The 26,795-nt window shown below is 29.1% G+C and overlaps 1 protein-coding gene across 1 annotated transcript in view; it reads left to right on the top strand.

The window, feature by feature from the left end:
• Positions 1-2,560: 2,560 nt before the first annotated feature.
• BBS4 (Bardet-Biedl syndrome 4) overlaps positions 2,561-26,795 on the top strand; it is a 35,727-nt gene continuing 11,492 nt past the window's right edge. Inside the window, exons 1-7 of the mRNA XM_065513005.1 lie at positions 2,561-2,695; positions 2,842-2,954; positions 12,503-12,793; positions 12,916-13,069; positions 13,944-14,066; positions 16,286-16,370; positions 22,066-22,152. Of these exons, the coding sequence (XP_065369077.1) occupies positions 2,561-2,695; positions 2,842-2,954; positions 12,503-12,793; positions 12,916-13,069; positions 13,944-14,066; positions 16,286-16,370; positions 22,066-22,152 (988 nt within the window). The remainder of the gene's footprint in view (positions 2,696-2,841; positions 2,955-12,502; positions 12,794-12,915; positions 13,070-13,943; positions 14,067-16,285; positions 16,371-22,065; positions 22,153-26,795) is intronic.

Genomic DNA, 26,795 nt, shown 5'->3' on the forward strand with positions numbered 1-26,795 from the left:
TTTCTATATAAAATTCAAAATAAAGATAAACTTTCTATAGAAAATTCAAAATAACGATAAACTTTCTATAGAAAATTCAAAACAACGATACATTTTTAGAGAAAATTTAAAATATCTATAAATTTTCTAGAGAAAATTCAAAATATCGATAAATTTTCTACAGAAAATTCAAAATATCGATAAAATTGTCTAAAGAAAATTCAAAATATCGTTAATTTCGATAAACTTTCTATATAAAATTCAAAATAAAGATAAACTTTCTATAGAAATTTAAAATATCTATAAAGTATCTAGAGAGAAAATTCAAATTATCAATAAATTTTTTAGAGAAAATTCAAAATATCGTTAATTTCGCTAAACTTTCTATATAAAATTCAAAATAAAGATAAACTTTCTATAGAAAATTCAAAATATCCACAAATTTTCTAGAGAAAATTCAAAACAACCATAAATTTTCTAGAGAAAATTCAAAATATCGATAAATTTTCTTGAGAAAATTCAAAATATCGATAAATTTTCTAAACAAAATTCAAAATATCGATAAATTTTCTAGAGAAAATTCAAACCAACGATAAATTTTCTAGAGAAAATTCAAAATATCGATAAAATTTTCTAGAGAAAATTCAAAATATCGATAAAATTATCTAGAAAAAATTCAAAATATCGATAAAATTTTCTAGAGAAAATTTAAAATATCGATAAAATTTTCTAGAAAAAATTCAAAACAACGATAAATTTTCTAGACAAAATTCAAAATATCGATAAATATCTATAAAATTTTCTAGAGAAAATTCAAAATATCTATAAAATTTTCTAGAGAAAATTCAAAATATCGATAAAATTTTCTAGAGAAAATTCAAAATATCGATAAAATTTTCTAGAAAAAATTCAAAATATCGATAGAATTTTCTATAAAAAATTCAAAATATCGATAAAAATTTTTATAGAAAATTCAAAATGTCGATAAAATTTTCTATAGAAAATTCAAAACATCGATAAAATTTTTAATAGAAAATTCAAAATATCTATTAAATTCAAAATATCGAAATAATTTTTATTAAATTTATAAATAAATAAATTTTCTATAGAAAATTCAAAACATAGAGAAATTTTCTAGAGAAAATTAAAAAAATAGATAATTTTTCTATAGAAAATTTAAAATATCCATAAATTTTCTATAGAAAATTCAAAATGTCGATAAATTTTCTAGAGAAAAATCAAAATATCGATAAATTTTCTAGTGAAAATTTAGGTTATCGATAAATGTTCTCCCGATAGTTCAATCTATTGACATATTTTCAAGTTATCAATATATTTTCTACATTAAATTCAAAATATCGATAAATTTTCTTAAGAAATTAAGTTACCGATAAGTGTTTTTCCGATAGTTCAAGTTGTCGGTTTATTTTCTCTACATATTTCAAGTTATCGATAAATTTTCTATATCAAATTTAGTTATCTATAATTTTATGCTACTCCCATGTGAAATTATATGTTAATCGTATCAGTCAGTTAGAAATGGCAGATTTATTTCCGTTGAATTTCCTTCTTCATAGACCTATAACTTCAAATAATCCCATAAAATTGAATCCTTCCGATTACCGAAACGAGAGCGTATATGACCAGGAAATATCTCATGAAGTAATTGAATTGTTTCACAGGCATTATAGTAGTTATGTGGCACAATCTTGTTGAAACCATATGTCACTCACTTCAATATCATCCAATTTAGGCAGATATTGAGCAGAGTTATCATGTCGAGATATTGAGCACCAGTAACAGTCGCTGCTTGACCAGTCTGGTAACTGCTTTACCAGCCTCGTCACTGCTTTACCAGCCTCGTCTTGCCTTAGATCTTAAGGAGAGATCGAAGGAAGCTCAAAAATATTAAAAATATTTTAGAAAGATAATAATAATTAGATGTTATTTTAATTGAAAATATGTATATGTACTGCAATAAAAAAGGAATATTCAATAACCCAATATTTTTATAAATCAGAGGTAATGTGTCAGGTGTTAACAGTATACGATATGTGTAAAATTTTCAGTACATATTTTCAATTCGTAGAAAGTAGAGAAAAAAACAACCCCCATTTGTTACCTTTACCGTTACCGTAAAGTCTCGTATGTTGGATATGGTTAACTGAACTTTGTTCTATTCACCTTCTGGTTTGTTTGTATCCTTATTGCCATGACAACAGATATTATTATTTTAAATTGTAGCAATATTTGTTCTATAAGTGCTCGTTGTAATCAAGACAACATAAAAATAAGTAGAAAAAAACTAAAAAAAATAATAATAAAACTTTCATTAAATAATAAAGGAAACAAAAAAAAGTATAAAAAACTTTAAATAAGTTTAATAAAATCTTTATATAAAAAAAAGAACAAAGTAAAAGAAATCAGAGAGAAAGGGAAAGTCCTTTAATGGCCGAAGAAGAAAGTCCTCTAACTGGTTACTCAATAACACTGCCTACTTTGGAAGTAGCTAAAATAAGTATTATCATTTATCCTTTATTGTTATTTTTTATTTAATTTTCCTTTATTACCTCCAGTTCCCATGATGTCAGCGGGCACAAACATCGATTGGTTACTGCATATTTACTTTGCTCGCAAAGATTTCGAACGCTGTAAAAAACTAATAGACCGTGAACTGTACAGACACCTGAATCCCGAGTATCTTTTTTTTGTTAAGGTAATTAAATTTATCCTTTTTCCACCATACTTAACAATTCCTTGTCAATGGTTGTTACATAACGGTAAAACAAGGACAATTAAAAAAGTTTTTCTTCATTTTGTTTGTTGATTGTTTGTTTTTTTTTTTTGTTACATTTTCTAAAGGGTTTAATAGACCGTGAGGAGGGCAACAATATTGAAGCTATGCGAAATTTACAAAAGTCTTTAGAATTAAATTCCGAGAATATTGAGATTTACAAAGAAATTGGAAAGACATTGTAAGTATGGATAGAAGAAGGTCGTAAGTAAATGTTACTTTTAAATTTGATAAAATTCGCTCAATTCCAATTTTTAAAACATTTGTCGCATATTAATGCTTATGTACCCTTAATTAAATATATTTTCCTAAAGGTATATGAACCAAAAAATCCGCTTTGAACAAAGGATATCTCAAAAATATCTCTTTAATTTTCTAAAGATTTTCCTCAATTACTAGGGAGCGGGGGCCCATGGTCCCTCTCTGAATTTTTCATCCCGAAATAATAAACATTTAGTAAAAATTTTATAATATTTCGAAGAATAATCAAAATACTTAAAATATTGTTACGTTTTAACCTTTTCAAAACGCTGGTTTATTTCCTTTAAATAAACCGGATACTTTTGATTGCAAATAAAAGCCGTTTAGTAGTTTGAAAATTGTAACAACTCTTTATTTCTTTAAAATGTACAACAACAACAGAATTAAATAGCCACTCAATGTTTTTTATACACGTTTATAAATTCTCAGAAATACAGACACAATTTATAATGTACACGAATTTACTTGAAAAACACAACACACTTTAAGGCACTAAGTTGATGTTTATTCGAACAGCGTCTCTGATAAACTCACTCACGACTGCAACCTCTGCCACTATTTATAACACTGCATTACCATCTAGAAAGCTCTTTAACTGTCAAAGTTCGAATATTCTAGATCATACGCCATCTGTGGTGTACTTTCTACAATGTTCTTTAACTGAATATTCGAATACAGCGTTGCCAACTTACGATCAAATCAACTGAAAGCTTTTAATTAACAATGCCCACAGATATGTTACAGTCTGCCATTACAGCACTGTTATTTGAAAGCATTATGCTACTTTTAAATCAGCCCTTAAAATCGTTATATTTGAATTCAAGTACAATTTCGTAACAATATGAATATTTTATGCATATCATTGTTGTTAGATTTTTATAAACTCTTATAAAGTCGTAGGGACTTTGGCTGGCCTGGGCAATCTTTGACTTCCGTGTCAAAATCACCGCTCTACCATCTTCGATGAAACATATTCACCGATGAAACACATTCACCATAAGCTTTGGCGAGCAATCGGTGTGATTCAGCGCCACATTTTTCAAATTAAAAAAAAGTAAAGCAAAACTTCCCGCATATGAGCTTTGTAAAGTAAAACTTCCCGCATATGAGCTTTGTTGGTTCAACATTTTCGAAACCAAAATAAAACTTTGTTGTTTACACTGAAATGTTCAATAACTAAGTGAGAATAAATGACAGATATTTACCCTTCAAAATGACATATAAGTTATTAAAAACAAACACCGCGTTCAAAAGATACGCGGTGTTTGTTTTTAAAAATTAATAATTTCAAAAATTAATTTTTGAACCTTTACAATATAAGGTTCAAAAATTAATTTTTTTTATCGAAATTTTTCCATTCGTATCTATACATAAATCATGCTGACGAATTTTGTGATAAACATTCCATTATTAATTGTTTAGATGGGTCTTGAAGCTACATAGTTTTTAAAACTCGAAACCCATGATGCAAATTTTGGCAGGGATCGAACCCGGGTTGTTTGGTTTTGTAGGCAAGCACATTAACCATTACAGCACGCCGCTACTAACTTTAATATAAAACCGGTTAAACGGTTTCTTTTTTAGAATGACAAAAACTGAACTTTAATTTTTTTTGTTTAATTTAACTGTGACTTTAGTTAGAGATTTGTTAACATTTCCCTCGAAGCTCGAAATGCATTCTGACTTTTAGTTTTTGTTCTGTCAGCTGTTTTGTGAGTGATGTCATAATTTTAGCACGTGAAATTTTAATTAAAATTTTTTTTATTAGTTCTTTTTAGTTTTTCAATAAAATCGTATCATAATTATAGTTTTTTACACCCAAACCGGCAACAATGCCCTGAGGCACACTTCACCTATTTGCCTGGTTCCTAAACTTAATTTGCAAATTATTTTCTGATGGCTGTTCTGAGTTTATTGGGTCATAATTACCATAAAAAAATATTCGACAACTTTTTTTTGTTTTTTAAAGATTGCGGGTTAGAGGGTTTATCAAAGCACAGAGACAAAATTGCATTAATACAAACCAACTTCAAAAACAATAACAAGAACAGCTGTTTAAAAAGTGCTGCCTTTCTAAAGGTACGGTCACACACAGCTAATATTTGACATTTATCGTCAAATATTTCATTGCCTGAATTCTGACCACAAATAAAATTTAGAGCAAACAACAAAACAGATGATTTTAGTCAAACAAAATTATTTGTCGGCAAACAAAATATTTTCTTAATGTGAACAAAGTGTGACCACTAGCTACATAAATACCTAAAAAATATATAATTTGATATTGCAAATATTTTTAAGGTTAAAGCACTTATTTCGAATTGTAAAGTAATCATTTTATTAGAGATTTATTGAATTTTGTTATCATATATTGAATTTAATTTTTCACATTTTGTTTGACCAAACTGCTGCAAAAAAGAATCAGTAAATATATTTGCCGTGTGGTCACACTATATCAAACACTTTCATAAAATAATTGTTTGATCAAATAGAAAAAAACAGAAAATTATTTGCTCAGCATGGCGGAGATTATTAAGAGGAGATTATTAAAATATTTTTTGTACTAAATTTTTTGTACACAAATTCACTATTTTTTTTAAAACATAAATACATATTCAATATTTCTTGAATATTTGTTATTTAAATTATTTGCACTAAATAATTGCATCAATAAATGAAGTCTTCTTCTTCACATAAAAGTCATTCAGCCTAGGATGACATACTGGGAGAAAAACTAATTGAAGACATGAAGTATATGTTGCGGTTTTTGCATTCTTATGCGATTTATATTTTTTACGTTTAACATAGCCTGATGTTTGATTATTTTTTATTTATACATGGTGTTTGTCTATTTACAAAATTTACAAATGGAATATTAATTGAAATTTTGTACAGATTGAATTTAAAATCAAAGAAAATAGTTTATGCATAAATAAATAGTATGATTTGATTGTAATTAAATAATAATTCTTAATTTTTAAGAATTAATTTAATTAATTTTTCTTACTGGAATAATGGAATTAATTGAAAAATTATGTAAAAAAGATTTCCGTAAAATAGTTCAATTCACGTTAATTCTTTAACATACAGAATTTTATAATTTTATTTTACACTTCTATCACATTTTCATTTCCAAACCACTTCCAATTTGCACAAAGTAAAAAAACATTTTTTTTTATTAATTTTTGAAATTTTATTGTGTTTGTGGTAGAATTTAAACTATTAAACAGAGTTTAAATTTTCCGTATTGAAAATCGTATAATTTAAAACATTTCTATGAAGCTTGTTACTTATACAAATATAGAGTTAGGTACTGCTGTCAAAGAGTCGGGCTACTTGTATATACTTTGGTTTCAACATTTTAAAAATATATTTTTTTCATTTTAACAATTCGATATTTGATTATTGTTAATTTTATCATAGTAATATTCGTTTTGTTTGAAAAAAGTTATTTTATGTTCAAAATCCAAACAAATACAATAAAATTCCAAAATTGTTTATTATATTAGGGATATTTTGTATCCTTTAAGTTCAATTATACCTACAAATTTGAATACGTTTATAGTAATATAATTTAATAAATAAACATTTAATCTTTTCGCGATTTGTTTTCATTATTTAGCGATTTTTAATTTAAGATATAGCAACACTACTTTTGCGATAACACATGATGCAACAGCTGTTATTTGACGCTGTTTGATCTTGCAAATGAATTGCAAGATCAAATAAAAAATTTCCCAAAATGCAGGAAAATATTTGCTGTTTAGTGGTCACACATTGGTCATTACAAGAATGTTTTCTTATTGGCAAATAAATTTGTTTGACCAAATTCAGCTGATTTATTGTTTGCCGTGCAAAATATTTTCTGTTCAAACCAGAAACATAAAATAATTGACGTTTAAATAAAAGTACGGAAATTTCACAATTCTTTCAAATATACAGCAAAATCTGGTAATATTTTACATTCTAGAAATGTCTTTTTTATTGATGAAAGAAATTTAAGTTTTTTGCAGCTTTATTTAATAATTATTTAGAAAAAATATTTCCATAAATGTGAGCACAAGACAAATATATTTTCCTCTTCGTGTGTTTGTTAGTATTTCGGTGTAGTTTGATTAAACAAATATGGCAAATAAATGTGTACAGTGTGACCACAAAATCAACCCATGAATTATTTGATGTAGTTTTGATCAAACACATGAAACATCTTGTGTCAAATAATTTGCGTAGTCTGACCCTACCTTAACTCTTTGAAAAAATTGAGGGTTAAAGATGTAGCATATTTTCGGGGTTTTAGGGCAACAAATTTAAAAAAAAAAACACGTTATACACTTACCAAACTACACAAAGAAGGATAAAAGGCGAATATAAAAGCATCATTAAGTTTTGAGTCAATCTGAACATATTTGGTATAAATCACCTAGAGTGTCCAAAAAACCGGAAAATTTAAAAAACCGGTTTAACCGAAAAAGTGTGTTTTTGAAAAAACCGGTTTCGGTTTTTGCTTTCAAAAAAACCGGTTTATATTAAATTTTTATTTAATGGATATTTAGCATTTTTGAATTCCTTATGCAATTATTTTATATCTTTTACGAAATGTTGTCAAATGCTACAATTTTCTATAAAATAAATCAATATTTTTAAAAATATTATCAAAATTTTTCATAAATAGGAGGAGGAGTTTACAAAAATGAAAAAATCGGTTGAACGGTTTTGGGTTTCGTTTTTGATACTTTTGGCACCCATATAAAAACACTTTCGAAAAACCCAAAAAATTTAGTAATTTTAGTAATGTCCAGAGAAAACAAAAATGTTATTTTCTTTTATTGGTCTTTTTATGGAATTATTTTTTTTTTTTTGTAAAATGTTAACAATATTCTTACTTTTTATGTTTATTTGAACAATTTTTTCTACTATGTGGGAAAAAATAAAAATTTTACTTGATATTTTCTTTTTTTTATACCCTTCACCTTCGTGAGAAGGGTATATATAAGTTTGTCATTCCGTTTGTAATTTCTACATTTTTCATTTCCGACCCTATAAAGTATATATATTCTGGATCCTTATAGATAGCGGAGTCGATTAAGCCATGTCCGTCTGTCTGTCTGTCTGTCTGTCTGTCTGTCTGTCTGTCCGTCTGTCTGTCTGTCTGTCTGTTGAAATCAGTTTTCTGAAGACCCCAGATATCTTCGGGATCCAAATCTTCAATAATTCTGTCAGACATGCTTTCGAGAATTTTGCTATTTAAAATCAGCAAAATCGGTCCACAAATGGCTGAGATATGAGGAAAAAACCAAGACAACCTCGATTTTTGACCTATTTTTTTACCTATATCTGGATTACTAAGACATTAATATAGACAATATGGATATCTAATGATAGATATTTCAAAGACATTTGCAACGACGTATATAAGACCATAGTAAGTTGGACCTACAATGGGTCAAAATCGGGAAAAAAATTTTGAACCCGAATTTTTTTTTTTTAAAAAAAAAATTTAAAAAACAAAAAAAATTTTTTTAAAATTTAAAAAAAAAAAAAATTTTAAAATTTTAAAAAAAAAAAAATTTAAAATTTAAAAAAAAAAAAATTTTAAATTTAAAAAAAAAAAATTTTAAAATTTAAAAAAAAAAAAATTTTTAAATTTAAAAAAAAAAAAAAATTTAAAATAACAATCGAAAAATTTTTTTTTCCAAAAAATTCAAAAAACAACTGGAAAAAAAGTTAAATTTTGTTTACCTAAAAATATTTAAAATTTTGAAGTATAATTTGGTGAAGGGTATATAAGATTCGGCACGGCCGAATATAGCACTCTTACTTGTTTTTTGCTATTTTTAACTTTTTCCTTATATTTTTGTGCATTTTTTTTTGTCTTCTCTGGTTATGATACATACATTTTGTGCAGATAAGTTTCATGTAATACTAAATCAAACTATTATCATCATTCCTGTGTTATGTATCTTTGCATTATTCCAATGCTGTTTATGTATTAAAACAATCGATATTCATGCAGACGGACATACGCATGTAGAATAAAAACTTTTTGAAATGTTGGAAAATACAGAGAATTTAATATAAAAAAATTACAAAAATTTAATATATGTATGTATATTAATTCCAAAACACTTTAAACAATTTCTGTCACTCCTTAAGAGAAATTTTAGAAACTTTGGGATAATTAATTTTACTATAATTTATTTTAAATTTTGATTAATATCCAAAACACTTTTGTACATATTGCTAGCATTTTACAAATAAAGTGTTTCTGTACGTTTATTATACCTTCCAATGCTACTCATGGTGAATTAGTCCTTCAGTTGTTTATACCATTTGTAACACTCAGAAATATTCATACAAATCAAAGTATATATACAATGATTCATTGTATCTATAAGAACAAAACTATAAATTTCGTTCTTCTGAATTCAAGAATACATATTAAGGACATGATTCAGAAACACGAAAGTAAAACAATTTTCAAATTTTTGTATGAAAATCACTCAGTTTTTAAATAATTTTTTAGTGTTTTTCATACAAAAATTTTAAAATTGTATTCCTTTCGTGTTGCTGAATCAGGTCCTAAGTATTTATCATATTTTATTATTCACCCCTATCGCGAGTCAATATTTCACATGAAATATGTTCCCTTTTCCCATTTTTCGTTCATGCACTTTGTTCACGTGAAAAAATTCCCCATGTTGTTAAATATTTAGATGGAATTTTGTAAACAATAAACAGCTGTTACGAACAAAATTAACTATTGTGAATGAAAAGTTCATGGGAATATCACGATAGCAATTTTCCCTTCGAGGGAAATGGATATTTCATGGGAACATAAATTTCACATCTTTTTTACGATAGGGGTGATTATATTTTTCATTCAATATCACTTTTTCTAAACTATATGTAAAATATTGGGTGTATACGGAATTTTTTAAAATTTTTAACTTTTATTTTGGAAAATTTTTATAAATTTATGCAAATTATTGGCCATTGTTAGCTAAGACCTTTTCCCATCTATCTGACAACATATGGATTCCAGCCAAAAGAACTGCTCATCTTTTGAGGACATGAACGAATCAAGCAAATATCTTTTACTCTGCTCCAAAGTGAAGCGTATCCCAAAGAGAGCGTTCTGCATCGAATGAAACAAAGAGTATTCGGACGGCGCAAGGTCTGGACCATAAGACGGATGAGGCAAAACTTCCCAATCACTTCATTCTAAATACTTTTTAACAGGTATTTCAACATGTGACCACACAGAAAGAATTAAATTTCTGATTCAATCAAGAAATTCACCCAATCAGACAAAATATTGTTTGAATTAAGACCTATCACAAAATTTGTAAATTCAAACAAAAAAACAATATTTTTTCAATTAAAAAAATATGCTATTGAATAAAAATGTTGTTTGAATTTACACACAATTTCAAACAAATATTTGTTTAAAACAGACAAAAATTTCACTGATTCTGGTTTTCTGGAATTTCTTAGTTTTACTGATTCAGTGAAAAGTTTGTCTGTTTCAAATAATATTTTTAAACAAAATTGGTATAGTACCAATAAAAAAATTTTTTAAAAATAAAAATAAGAAAAAACTACAAATAAAAAAAGAAAATAGAAAAGTAAAGAAAAGAAAAACATTAAACAATGCTATTATCTGTTTATCAGACGATTCACATATTTTTGTAAGCCTTTGACAAAACCAAAACTACTTATATATAAAATATTTTTAACCAAATGAGAATTATATCCACACATCATAAAAACACACATGCAAACGAAATTACCCAATGTTACTAATATGCACATGATAACAACAATCCCAAGTGTTGTATTAAAATAAAAATCAAACAAAAACATTAATAGAATCTATAAAAATATTAATAGAAAATAAAATTAGTTTCAGACAGGCGATTGTTTGAAAATATTTTAGGAATAATTCTTTCTGTGCGAGTGTTGTCATGATGGAATATTGCAGTTCCATGTCTGGTCAGATATTTTCAAGGCGTTTTTCGGCCAATGCTCGCTTCAAATGAATCAGTTGCATTCCGTACAGGTTCCATGTGATGGTCTGGTCAGATTTCAGAAGCTCATAATAGATACGACCCTTTTGCTCCCACCAAATACAGAGAATTACCTTAGCGCCATGGATATTAGGCTTTGGTGTCGATTCGGCTGTTCTTCACATGCGATCTCTTACGCTCTCTATATGATCCCTTAAGCATTTCACACATGCAAAATCGTATTTCAAGGTCTCTCAGCTTCAATTCGTATTCGTAATTCCCTGCTTTTGGATGAATCCTGCTGCTTGCCAACCTTTTGAAATTGCTGTGTAGCTTCCAATGATTTTGCAAGCTCTTGATGAGTTTTACAACAATCTTCATGGAGTAATGCCTCCAATTTTTGGTCTTTAAACTTTTTTAGCTGGCCTGGGCGATCTTTGTGTTTCGTGTCAAAATCACTACTTCTGAATCGCATGATGAAACACATTCACCATAAGCTTTAGTAAGCAATAGGAGTGCTTCAGCGGCACTTTTTATCCAAATTAAAGAAGTAATGCAAAACTTCCCGCATATGACGCTTTGTGGGCACAAAATTCAACATTTTCGAAGCAAAAAAAACATTGTTGTTTACAATGTTCAATAACACAGTACAATATATAAAATCAAAAAAACTTCATCTTCAAGATCAAAATCGCAAAAAACTTTAAATAACTTTTTTCCCCTGTTCAAGTCCATAGGTAACAAACCGTTCAAAATTCAAGGAAACAATCAACTACAAAAATGTACCTAAGATCTTAATATACAACTTTCTAATATATATGAACTTGCTAGGAATGATTCTTAACACAGTTTAGGTAGGTCAATATAAGTCAGTAAGAAAAAAGTGTTTTGGGCCATAGACTAGTAAATTATTATAAACTAAAGCCTATTTTTAGGCAGCTTTCAAAAAATTATTTCTAAATTTATTTCGAATTTGCAGTTTTTGCGATTTTGATCTTGAATATGTATTATTTTTGATCTTATATGTTTACAATTTTTGTTCTTTATGACAAGGGCTACAACTTTGCTTCAGAGAGTAAATCAAAATTCCGAACTGTTTGCAAGATATGAGCCTTAGAAAATGATAATTTTTTTGCAAAAATGACACCGAGGCCCCAAATCTTTGGGGGCCCATAAAAAAAGTGCATGACTTTGGGCAAAACTGGAAGACATATGTCTTTTTTTGTTGGTCTTTCTCAAAAAATTACCCACAGTGTAATTAAGTGTGAATAAATGACAGATATGTACCCTTCAAAATGAAATATAAGTTATTAAAAACAAAATCCCATCTATTATAAATCCCGCATATTTATTTCATACACCCAATATAATTTCAGATGAAGTGTATTTAAGATTCGTCTCCGCCAAATATAAAATTCCCGCTTGTTTTTCTCTTCATTTATTGTAATTAATTTCCATTCAGATTCATGATGGGTCGTTACAATCAATCTCTCAGTATATTCCGTGAAGCTGAAGAGCTGTCGACACGTTTGGATCATGAAATTTTCCATTTCATTGGTGAATTACTGTTACGCTCAGCAGCATCGCGCAATCAATTGGAAATGGCACACCAGGAGGAATTGGAAGCGAAGGCATATTTTCAAAAAGCCGTACAAACCGGCAAGAAACTAGAAAGTTTTCAACGTTTGGCTGAAATACATCGCAAGGAAAAGGAATACAATAAAGCCATTGAGGTGTTGGAGAACTGTTTGCTGTAAGTATGTACTTACATGCTTATGTATATTGATGAAAACTGAATGTGTGGAAGGATGTGGAGGAAAATGTATGGCATTTTTTTTTTTGTTCATTTGCAATTTCTATTTATGTTGTTTGTAGACTGTCGCCTGAAAATACAGATGTTTTGACGGAAATTGGTGTTTTATATTTAAAGCTTAATGAAACACAAAAGGCTTTTGATCGCTTATTGGAAGTCATACAATTCGATAAGAATTGCTTGCGCGGTTTAATGGCATTTGCTGCAATATTACAGGTATGAAAAATTGAATTTTTTATTTCCTTATCAGTTAAGCTGTATTTATTAAACTGACAAAAAAAACTATAACTATTCAAGGCTGAAATTTTCAGCGAAATTATACAATGGGTAACATAGAGATAAGACTTAAATGTCAAGAAGTCTGGTGTCAAAACATAGAGAAACATAGAGCGGAAACTAGAAAAAACTCAAACAAAAATATTACTCAAAATAATCACACATATGAGAGTTGTTTTTATTTACTATTTATGTGAGTGTTTAAGAAGTGTGGTGAAAGTGATTTGAATATCAATAGATATAATCAAAATGTTACCAATACCATAGAGAAAACACATAGAGCGGAAACTCTTCTATCAAAGACCTAACTCAGTTGTCAAAAACCCAAGTGGTGAGAATGTATTAGTAAAAAAAACTATATGAAAACAAAAACAACACTCGTATGTGTAACTTTTTTGAGTAATTTTTTTGTTTGAGTTTTTTTCGAGTTTCCGCTCTATGTTCTCTATGACCAATACATTCTTAGAGTTAGGTTTTTTATGATAACCGTCTTAGGCTTTTTTGATAGCATTTCACTTCTTGTTATTCTGTGATCATACAGAAGAAATATAAATTTAAATAATTTACTTCAAGCCATGATCTAGATTTGTTTCAAATAAAAAAAAAATTATGAAGAAATGAAATTTATGCATGCAATGTATTTTTATACTTATTATGAATGGCAGTTCATTCAATCTATGTACAAAATGTTTTCTGTATGCAAATTCATTGGAAATCAATTGTATGGCATTGTTCAACATTTTCTAATCATTCATTGTTCGTTGCATTTGTAAATTTCCTCGAATAACTGTCTGTATATCTCTTGCATGTTAAGTCTCGCAATGATGTTGACGGTGCCTTGGGAAAATACAAAGAAATTGCTGCCTTACAGCCGGACATTGCTGAGCTATGGAATAATATTGGTTTGTGTTTTTTCAAGAAGCAAAAATTAATTGTGGTAAGTGGTAGGAGCATTCATTATTTAGTAAACGAGCCTTTACTGGCTAATTAGACTAAGTGACAAAACATACGAGTACATTTCATAGACATTTGCAGCTTGCTCTTTATTTATAATAATATTTTGCCACAATAATTTTGTTGAATTATAATTTCAGCAACATATTAAAAGAAAATTTTTATAAAATGTCATTTAGGCTAATTTTTTGAGTCATGGAAATATATATAACCATATACGGACACCACCACGTGATAAAAGACCAAAAAAGAAAAGACCCGTGTCTCCCAATTTAGCCCAAAGTCATGCACTTTTTTATGGGCCCCCAAAGATTTAGGGCCTCGGTGTCATTTTTGCATAAAAGTGATCATATCTTTCAAACAGTTCTGAATTTTGATTTACTCTCTGAGGCAAAGTTGTAGCCTTTGTCATAAAAAACAAAAATTGTGAACATATAAAATCAAAACAACTTCATTTTCAAGATCAAAATCGCAAAAAACTTTAAGAAATTCGAAATAAATTTAGAAATACATTTTTTTAAAGCTGCCTAAAAGTATGCTTTTGTTTATAATAATTTAATAGTTTATGGAACAAAACACTGAATTCCTTTTGTTTTTATATCCTTCACCATCGTGAGAAGGGTTTGCCATTCCGTTTGTAATTTCTACATTTTTCATTTCCGACCCTATAAAGTATATATATTCTGGATCCTTATAGATAGCGAAGTCCATGAAGCCATGTCCGTCTGTCTGTCTGTTGAAATCAATTTTCTGAAGACCCCAGATATCTTGGGGATCCAAATCTTCAATAATTCTGTCAGACATGCTTTCATGAAATTTGCTATTTAAAGTCAGCAAAATCGGTCCACAAATGGCTGAGATATGGGGAAAAAACCAGGACAACCTCGATTTTTTACCTATATCTGGATTACTAAGTCATTAATATAGACAATATGGATATCTAATGATAGATATTTCAAAGACCATTGCAACGAAGACCGGAGATCAAAGACCATTGCAACAATTTACGTATATAGTAAATTGGACCTACAATGGGCCAAAATCGGAAAAACAATTTTTTAACCCGAATTTTTTTTTTTCACCAAAAATTTTTTTTTTTGCTAAATATTAAAACAAAAATATAAAAAAACAAAAAAAAAATTTTAAATTCAAAAATAAAACATTTTAAATTTAAAAAAACAATTCGAAAAATGTTTTTTTCCAAAAAATAAAAAAACTGCAAAAAAAAAATAAATTTTGTGTACCTAAAAATATTTAAAATTTTTATTTTGAAGTACAATTTGGTGAGGGGTATATAAGATTCGGCACAGCCAAATATAGCTCTCTCACGTGTTTTCTTACTAACTTATATTGACCTACCTAAACGTTGTTAAGAATCATTCCCAGAAAGTTCATATGTTCTAGAAACTTGTTTATTCATATCTTAGGTAAATTTTTGTAGATGATTGATTCCTTGAATTTTGAACGGTTTGCTACCTATGGACCTAAACAGAGGTAAAAATGGTAAAAAAAAAAAAAATTTTCTAAAGTTTTTTGCGATTTTGATCTTGAAGATGAAGTTTTTTGATTTTATATGTTGACAAATTTTTGTTCTTTATGCCAAGAGCTACAACTTTGCCTCAGAGAGTAAATCAAAATTCCGAACGGTTTGCAAGATATAAGCCTGAGAAAATTATCACTTTTTTGCAAAAATTACACCGAGGGCCCAAATCTTTGGGGGCCCAGGTCTTTTTTGTTGGTCTTTTATCACGTAGTGGTGTCCATATATGGTTATTTTTGTTCGTGTTGCACTGTGTAATTCAATGATAATAGCTAGATATAATTTGTTTGAATTGAGAGAAAAATTGTGGATGTTCCCAACTAAAACAAAAGTTTAATTCAGTGTAAGATACCATTTCTGAAAACTTTTGTTCTGGTTTCAGTATTTGGTGAGCTGGATCAAAGGATAAAAAGGATTTTATAATTTTGTTCATATTTCTCGAAATATTGGTATTATGTGAAAAGTCTTTGGAAAACATTTTTTCAAACAATCTAAGCTTTCTTTTTAGTTGGGAACATCAACACTAAATTTTTCCCCATAAAAACGTGGTCACCCTTATGTCTAGTTATAATCAGATGAGGTATAAAGGCATTTATTTCAATTTAAGCTGAATTACAAACCTAACTTCATCATTTTAATAAACAACTAACGTATTATTTCAGGCTATTTCATCGCTTAGAAAAGCAATTTGGCTTTCTCCTCTGAACTACAATGCTCTATACAATTTGAGTTTGATTTATATAACAGGTAAATTATGCCAATACATCTAGTTATTTCATTTTAAATCCATATTTATTAATGATTAAGTGGAATGCCAAAAATAATTTCAGATTTTTCACATTTGCCTTAATTGGCTGAGGCGAATAATGTAAAGAAAATAAGTTTAAAGGTTTTTATGGAATAAGGTGGTTAGTTTATTAACCACCATGATTATGATAAAAACTTTCGTAGCATATAAATTTGTTGGAAAACTTATAAGTTTGACTAAATATTCTGAACAAAACAAACGAAATAGCTGTGTATAAGAGACATTCTTCAATTCTCTTATATCATTTGGTATACCCCCACTTTCTGTTTAACCAACCGGCTCTTCCAATCGACAATTTTTTCACCATATTGTTTCCACCATAGCTGTTTGGGTAGTTAAGTCACCAACAGAAGTATTAGCCAAATTTTATATAGGTATATCTCCATCATTCCCATCCGAAGGTATAACTTCAAACAAAATATCTTCAATTTAATGTTCATAGAGTATACGCGGCATACTTACAAAATAACATAATATTATGTAGAGAAACACATTATATAAAACCTATTTCAGTCACAGTGGTTACTAATCTAACCACCCTATTAATTAAGTTATTTATCAAAAAGTAGTGTATAAAATATTACTTTGTTAGCACAAGCCAACGAAACAAACACTAAATAATCAGATGACATTGAATTTGATGAACAATAAACACTCTGACCTTTTTTATTGAATGCAGAAAACCCTTTAGAAAAACTGTGGTTTACAATATTTTCAAATTAATATATTAATCTAACCAAAGCAAACTGACGGCAAAGCTGTGCCAAAAAACTTAAACGATGACTTAAAAAAATTTAATTGTTTAGCAAAATGCCAATAGATGTCTTAAAAAATAGTTTAAAGACTCTAGAAAAGCTGGTTAGAAAAGTGACCACTAAAGCGGAAAGAGTTAATATTATTTCTCGTATATGTTTCAGAAAGAATACTTAACGCAATTCCGTCTAAAGTAAAATTTGGCTGATTTAAGGTATCTAAAGTATCTCTCTCAGCGCTCTCCAAACATGGCCAAATTTGAAGAAAAATTTTAGATTTATCTAATTATATAAAAAAAAAATAATGTTTTTAAAATACTCCACATACACCAGGGTGGATTTTGAATGAAACACAGATTTTTGTATAAAAAATTATTTTATTTTTATTTTTCTCCTTTGAGCTGTATGCACTTTCTCAAACGTTTCTCCAATTTTTGTATCCCTTCCAAAATTTAACATTTGTCGTGGTCATCAAAATATATATTTTTTGTGAGATTATTTCATCGTTGGATTCAAATCTCTTTCCGCCGATACTTAACTTTAGGCTTGGAAACAAGAAATAGTCACTCGGGGCTAAATCCGGTGAATAGGACGGAAGAGGGAGCACTTCGTAGCCTAGTTCATGGATTTTTGCCATGGAAACTGCACAAATGTGTAACATTTTGTGCACCCGATTGTGAACAAACGCGGCAGTCATCTGGCGGAGAGCTTTCTCATACACTGTTTGTAATTTTTTGAATCATAGTAATATAACCATATACGAACACCACCACGTGATAAAAAACCAAAAAAAAAAAGATTTGCTCAAAGCCATACACTTTTTTTATGGGCCCCCAAAGATTTGGGCCTTCGGTGTCTCTTTACTCTCTGAGGCAAAGCTGTAGCTCTCAAACCGTTCAAAATTCAAGGAAACAAACAACTACTAAAATGTACCTAAGATCTCAATAAAAAACTTTCTAAGACATATGAACTTCCTAGGAATGATTCTTAACACCGTTTAGGTAGGTCAATATAAGTTAGTAAGAAACAATTAAATCTTATCTACCCTTCACCAAATTATACTTCAAAATACAAATTTTAAATATTTTTAGGTAAACAAATTTTATTTTTCCAAAGTAGTTTTTTTTAATTTTTTGTAAAATTTTTTTTTTCGAATTTTAAATTTTAAAATTTTTTTTTTTGGTGAAAAAAAATTCGGCTTAAATTTTTTTTTCTGATTTTGACCCATTAGAGGTCCAATTTACTATGGTCTTATATACGCCATTGCAAAGGTCTTTGAAATATCTATCATTAGATATCATTAGTCTATATTAATGACTTAGTAATCCAGATATAGGTCAAAAATCGAGGTTGTCCTGGTTTTTTCCTCATATCTCAGCCATTTGTGGACCGATTTTGCTGATTTTAAATAGGAAACTTCTCGAAAGCATGTCTGACAGAATTATTAAAGATTAGGATCCCGAATATATCTGGGGTCTTCAGAAAATTGATTTCAACAGACAGAAATGGCTTAATCGACTCCGCTATCTATAAGGATCCAGAATATATATACTTTATAGGATCGGAAAATTATATTGTGGAAATTACAAACAGAATGACAAACTTATATACACCCTTCTCACGATGGTGAAGGGTATAAAAACTAAAGGAATTAAGTGTTTTGGACCATAAACTATTAAATTATTATAAACTAAAGCATACTTTAAGGCAGCTTTAAAAAATTGTATTTCGAATTTTTTAAAGTTTTTTGCGATTTTGATCTTGGAAGTTTTTTGATTTCACAATTGAGTTCACAATTTTTGTTCTTTATGACAAGGGCTTCAACTTTGCCTCAGAGATTAAATCAAAATTCCGAACGGTTTGCAAGATATGAGCCTTTTTTTGTCTTTTATCACGTAGTGGTGTGCGTATATTTTTAATCGTTAGTGATCATTCAAAATTGAAACCACTGAGCCATGTGAGATGCCTATGGTAACCACAATCTCTCGCAACACCACCATATCGTGATTTGTTTCAATTGTTTCGGATGTAGAGACCTCAACTGAGCATCCAGAAAGTTCGGCATCCTCCATTCTTGTGCGTACACAACGAAATTCAGTAAACCACTTTTTTACCATTGAAATTGATGGTGCAAAGTTCCCATAGTATTTATAAACTTAGCCTTTATTTGAGTGATGGTTTTTTCCGCAAAATATAATGCTTAATGAGCAGACGAAATTCCCTCTTTTCCAATTTATCCTCAAGTCACGACGTAGTCTACCATCATTGGCTGTCAAACACAAACTAAATGACGCAAATTGTTCAAATTTTGACAGGAGTCAACTGACAGATGCCTATTGAAAAGAGCAGTATTGCCTTTTCAGTTAAGAGTTGAAAAGTTCTAAAAGTTGTGGAGTTATTAACCCACCCTCTTAAATACAAATCAACTCAAAAATACCTCAAATCCGAATGTTTTAAATTTCATTAAGATATCTCCAATCGTTCACGAGCTGCCGAATTATTTCCGAAATAAAGAAAGAAAACAAATTTGGTAGCAATCGTCAAAAGTCCAATATAAATGCCACTCGAATATATTCAGATTGCTAAAATAACTTTTCTTTCATCCATCTTTTTTTATTTTTGTTTTGCAATATACTTAAATATCGATTTTTATTTTCACTTTAAGTTAACCCTTAATTATTCTAATAGCATGGCAAAATTAAATCAACTCATGCAAGCAACCATGAATCGTTAATTATTTATTTGGACAAGCATGAAGCAAAAAGTAAATTAAATACATTAAATACAACAAAACATTATTATTAAAATTTTAACCTTAAAAAAAAAGATAATAATGTGAACAAAAGAGAATTAATAACTTAATTAAATGCTTCTTGGACCAAGAATCTCCTTTATTCGTGTGTCTATATGTACACACGAATAAATCTGCAATGATAAAAATTATAACCACTATAAAATGTTGGCGGTAAAATTAAAAACTGTATTTTAATAAAAAATACAGAGGGACTAGTAATCTGTCATACAAAACTTTAGATTTTTGTTTTCGAAACTTCCTAGCAAAAACTTTCATTACCCTGAAATGAGTTAAAATGCTAAATTCTGACACTTCACTACTTATACAATAGCATTTTAACTCATTATTTAACACTAGAAGCAAGACAGCCGCTTATAAATATATCATTACTTAACCAGTTACTAGTAATGACTTAAATAACTCATTGGTACTCGTAGTTAGGTCTTACAAAAACCGTTATCAGTAAAAACAGAATATGCTTATGCAAATGTTACATAATAAATATGTCATTACACCACTACCTCTAGGTAATGCAGAAGGTATGTAGTAGTCATTGAAAAGTAAGTTATTGAGTAATTGCATATTATTAGCAAGTTTTTGCTTTTCCGGAGAGCAAAAACGTACAATTGCATTATCTCAATTAAGGAGTGAGATCGAAAAATTCTTAACATACATATATGTTTATAAAAAAGAAACCACTAAACTTACAGCTTTAATTTTTTTTTTATTTGATTGAAATTATTATTACAATTTACAAAAAAAATTATTTTTATAGTTTTAATCACTAGTGATGAAATTTTGAACCTTTTTCGGAAACCCTTCCATTAACGTTTTTATAGTGCTTTCTGTCACTTTGCTCGAACATGTAGTCCATCTCCGTTTAAAATCTACCACACTTTTGGACACCTTTTTTGTACTCTTCAATTCTCTTTTAACAAGAGCCCAATATCTCTCCACTGGCCTTAGCTCCGGGCAGTTTGGAGGATTTGCCTCTCTTGGTACAAATACCACATTATTGTTCTTGTACCACTCAAGGGCTTGTTTGCCATAGTGACAGGATGCCAAGTCAGGCCAAAAATAAGTGGACACATTATGAAGTCTTATGAATGGAAGCAGCCTTTTTTGTAAACATTCCTTGATGTAAATTTCGGTATTTATAGAGCCCGTTGTAACAAATGAGTGGCTTCTTTTGCCGCAACTGCATATTGCTTGCCATACCAAGAACTTTCTGGGAAATTTTGTCTGCTTTTGGGTCCTAAACTTTTCTTCAACATTCCCTCGAGCATCAGCAACATAAAATTTTTGACCTGGAAGTTGCGAAAAATCTGCCAGAACATACGTTTCGTCATCCATTATGCAGCAAGAATATTTTTTTATAAAACTTGACTTCAATTTCCGTGCTCTGTTTTTGGCCTCTAAATTTTTAGTAGCGTTCCTGTCAGGAACTTTTTGAGCCTTGTATGTTTTTAAACCTGCATTAGCTTTAACTTTTCGTACCAAATAGTCCGAGCACTGAGCTAACCGGGCTGCTTTCCTACCGGATGTGTTGGGAGCTCTTTTGAAAATGCGTTCTATTTTTTTGGCTTTAGAAACATCATGTGGACCATTCCTTCTACCTGAACCAGGTTTTCTATCAACTGACAAGTTCTCCCGGTACTGTTTAATAACATTGGAAACAGTTTGACGGCAGACCTTTGTATGCTTGGCCAACTTTTTGTAAGACCAAGTTGGGTTTTGTTGAAAATATTTAATAATTTCAGTACGCACTTTTTTCTGGTCACTCATTTTAATCAGATTAACAAAAAAATTAATATAATTGACATTACACATAATAACTGACATGTTTTTCAAAGGTAACTTGATCAAAAAAAAATTCAAATAATACTTGGGTTAAAAAATGTAATGAAAAACGTGTGTTAAGAATTTTTCGATCTCACTCCTTATATACCAAAGTAGTGATTAACAGTAAATGTTTATTAGTTCTTACTGTGCCACTATATATTTGTTCTTATATTTAATGATTTTTGTAAATAATTTAAAACAAAAGGCTAAATATTATGGTTTTAAACTTTCTCTTATCTTTTATAGCCCAGCAATATGCCAGTGCTTTTCATACTTTAGCAGCAGCCATAAATTTACGCAAGGATAATGCTGAATGCTATATGCTACTGGGTAGTAAGTACTGTTATCTCTATATTTATATATTATATATACGTATATTAGGATGGCCCGTATAGTGGAGTTTTACGATTTTAATACCCTTGACCATGATTGGCAAAGGCATATATAAGTTTGTCATCCTTTTGTAATTTCTACATTTTTCATTTGCGACCCCACAAAGTATATATATTCTGGATCGTTATAGATAGCGGAATCGATATAGCCATGACCGTCTGACCTCTCTATGTTGAAATCAACTTTCTATAGCCCTTAAGTAACTGATATTCATGATTCATCTATATATATAAAAGAGTAACGTTACTGACTGACTGATTCATCATCCCACAGCCCAAACGACTGAAGCTAGAATCCTGAAATTTTAACTGTGGGTTCCTCCCTCCCAAAAACGATCCACTAAGAAGGGATTTTTGGAAATTCGAACGTTTAGGGGGTAAAAAAGGGTAAAAACGGGTAAATCCGGTAATCTTATATCTTCAAAACTAATAAAGATACAAAAAACATTGAAATTGCATGTTACTCCATTTAAAAAATAAGCTGACAGGTGTTTCGTACTTTTTCGAAATTCGAACCTTTTAGGGGAGAAAACGGGTAAAAACTGTATTTTGGTACTTTTTTGGCAACCTATGTATCTTTTAAACCAATAAACATAGAAACAAAATTTAAATCGTATTCTTTACTTATCAAAAAATAAAAAAAATATAAGTTTGGTACTTTTTGGAAATTCGAAACCTTAAGGGATAAAAATTGTGTTTATTTTTGGTACTTTTTCATAAAATATGTTTTTCTATAATTTTACTATGAGCTTCCACCACGATACAGAAAATTATTTTAATAATATTTTACCACCGCAATGGGGATAAAAAAGGTACCAAAAAGGGGATAAAATCGGGAAAATACATTTTATTGCAAATTATTAAGCCGATTTTGATAATTTTTTTAACATTGGTTCCTGGATTCATCCAAAAATTAACTAACAGTTTGTTATTTGGAACTTGAGTGCCATGGTGTATTTTAGGCCAAATCCGGGTAAACAGTTTGGTACTTTTTTTAAAACATATTTATTATTGGGCACATTAACACAGATTTTAATCGATTGAGACATGTTACCTATTTAATATTTTAAATTATTTCACTTATCGACATTAAAGTTAGATGATATGTATCTGAGTGAAGTTAGTGTTAGAAATAAGGGATTATATTTAGGTACCAAAATGTGAGAACTGAACTATAGGTACTTTTTCATTCTTCTAATGGTACTTTTTGAATTTTATATTACAATGGACTTAGAAACATGAAATTAAGCATATATGGTCCTAAGTGAGTGAGAATTCTAGGGGGAGACTTTTTTGTACTTTTTCTTTATTCTAATGGTACTTTTTGTAATTTCTTCACCAATGAACTTAGAAACATGAAATAAAGCTTACATGGGTCCGAGTGGGTGGGAATCCACAAGTGGCTGCTTTTTGGTACCTTTTCAATATTCTAATGGTACTTTTTGAATTTTCTATAATAATGGATATGAAATTAAGCGTATATGGTCCTAATTGAGTGAAAATTCAAGCGGTTACTTCATGGTACTTTTTTTTATTATAACGGTACTTTTTTAATTTTCTATAATAATGGACTTATAAACATGAAATTAAGCATACATGGTCCTAAGTGAGTGAGAATTCTAGGGGGAGACTTTTTGGTATTTTTTCTTTATTCTAATGGTACTTTTAGTAATTTCTTCACCAATGAATTTAGAAACATGAAATAAAGATTATATGGACCCAAGTGAGCGGGAGACTTAATAGTACTATTTCTTCCTTCTAACTGGGGTGCCGAAGGACACCGGGTCAGCTAGTACATCAATATATCCGCTATAGTCCCAGTTCGGTTGCTATTTTAAATTGAGATATAAGCAAAAAAACGCGACAAACTAAATGTTTAACCTATTTTTGATCTATGTAGTATATCTGGATTACTAAGTCATTAATATAGACAATATGGATATCTAATGATAGATATTTCAAAAATCTTTGAAACGGCGTGTATAATGCAATATTAATTCGGACCTATAATGGGTCAAATTTGGGAAAAATATTTTTTTAACCAGAATTTTTTTTCACAAAAAAAAATTTTGGTCATAAAATTTGTTTCACTAATAAATTTAAAAAAAAAATGTTCACTCAAAATATTGTACAAATATAGATGAGATTGTCACCTCAATCTACGTATACAATCGTTTAATAATACAGTACACCACAAAAAAAATAACCATATACGGACTCCACTACGTGATAAAAGACCAAAAAAATACCAGTTTTGCCCAAGGTCAAGCACTTTTTTAATGGGCACCCAAAGATTTGGGCCCTCGGTGTAATTTTTGCAAAAAATTATCATTTTCTCATTTTACATTGTGTTTAATTTTTTAAGTCATGGAAATATAACCATGTACGGACACCAACTTTTTTTTATGGGCCCCCAAAGATTTGGGGCTCGGTGTCATTTTTGCAAAAAAGTGATAATTTTCTCAGGCTCATATCTTGCAAACAGTTCTCTGAGGCAAAGTTGTAGCCCTTGTCATAAAGAACAAAAATTGTGAACATATAAAATCAAAAAAACTTCAACTTCAAGATCAAAAACGCAAAAAAAAACTTAAAAAAAATTGATTTTTTACCTTTTTTCCCTTGTCCAGGTCCATAGGTAGCAAAGCGTTCAAAATTCAAGGAAACACTTAAATACAAAAATGTACCTAAGATCTCAATAAACACCTTTCTAGAACATATGAACTTTCTAGGAATGATTCTTAACACCGTTTAGGTAGGTCAATATAAGTTAGTAAGAAACAACTAAAGGAATTAAGTATTTTGGGCCATAAACTATTAAGTTATTATAAACTAAAGCATACTTTTAGGCAGCTTACAAAAATGTATTTCCAAAGTTATTTCGAATTTTTTATAGTTTTTTGCGATTTTGATCTTGAAGGTGAAGTTGTTTTGAATTTATATGTTCACAATTTTTGTTCCTTATGACAAGGGCTACAACTTTGCTTCAGAGAATAAATCTAAATTCCGAACTGTTTGCAAGATATGAACCAGAGGAAATTATCACTTTTTTGCAAAAATGACACCGATCTTTGGGGGCCCATAAAAAAAATACTGGTGTCCGTATATGGTTATATTCCCATGATTATAGTGTAATACTTTAAATTATACTTTAAATTCTCGTTGAAACATTAAAATGAAAAATATTGATTTAAAAATAACGCTCCTACTTTTGCCAGTCATACTTAGCACATTATTGCCCATACATTAGGGTGGAATGGATCCGTATTGCATGATTTGAAAGCAATTTCCGTTTAAATACAGTTATAGCCGAGTTTTTCTAAATTTTGACCAAATAAGTATTTCTATTTTTGAACATTTTACTTATGACTGTATGAAAAGGATTTTTGTTTAAAATTCATCATCTTTTGAAATTAAATTGAGGACCATTTTATCTTTTGATCCAGCTCACTAAGGACTAGATCGTGCACACAAATGAGAAATGGTTATTTAAAATGATATAAACTTTTATTTGTAGTTGGGCCAACCTAATATACCAACAAAATACATATTATATATTGTATATATCACTATATAATATTGGTTTATAACCTTTTAACCTTAAAACATAGTATCCTTGAACATATAAATGCATATGTTTAAGTACCACTACATCCCTACACATATCATTGTATAAAAATAACACAGTGATACAAAAGTCAAGGAAAAAATATATAGGGGTTCTCATGCAGTAATTCTGTTTTTCTGGAGTCCATAGAGTACAAAAATACTCATAGTTTTTCTTGATCACTTCGTTTCAGTGAAATAATGATATTTTTAAAGTTACAATTTCCAAACATCAGAAATAAATGATTTCGAAACTAATTTAAAATCTATTTATTTTGTTTGAAAGATATGAGTTTTACCTTTTATACAGAAAAAGACTCACCCACTCACGATCAAATTAGATCGTGAAAAAAATTTAAATTTGTTAAAAAATGTAATTTTTTTTTAAACTGAAATTACTGTACCACAGCCATTTTCCAACAGATTTTAAACAATTATCTTCTGTTTGAAAACATATACCTTTTAAATAAAACAAACAATTTTAAAATCAATTTCAAATTAACTTATGATTTTTTGAAGTTGTAACTTTGAGAATATCGTTATTTCACTTTATTTGCTAATAAAGAAACGTACTATACAAAGTGGTCAAGAAAAATTGTAAGAAAATGATCTTTCAATAGAGACTTCCGAACTTTGAATGTTGATAGCGGCCATATTATTGAAGTTATTGTGAGTATGACTTATAAATTAGGGATTTACAATATATGGCGTATCTTTTGAACGCGGTTTTTGTTTTTAATAATTAATATGTCATTTTGAAGGGCACATATCAGTAATTTATTCTAACTTAGTTATTGAACAAGAACATTTTTTTTTTTTTGCTTCGAAAATGTCGATTTATGTACCAACAAAGCATCATATGCGGGAAGTTTTGCTTTACTTCTTTAATTTGAAAAAAGTGTCGCTGAAGCACACCGATTGCTCGCCAAACCTTATGGTGAATGTTTTCCATCAGTGCGAGAGATTTTGACAAGGAATAAT

The sequence above is a fragment of the Calliphora vicina genome, chromosome 5 (genome assembly GCF_958450345.1).
Source record: "Calliphora vicina chromosome 5, idCalVici1.1, whole genome shotgun sequence".
NCBI classification, from domain to species: Eukaryota; Metazoa; Arthropoda; class Insecta; order Diptera; family Calliphoridae; genus Calliphora; species Calliphora vicina.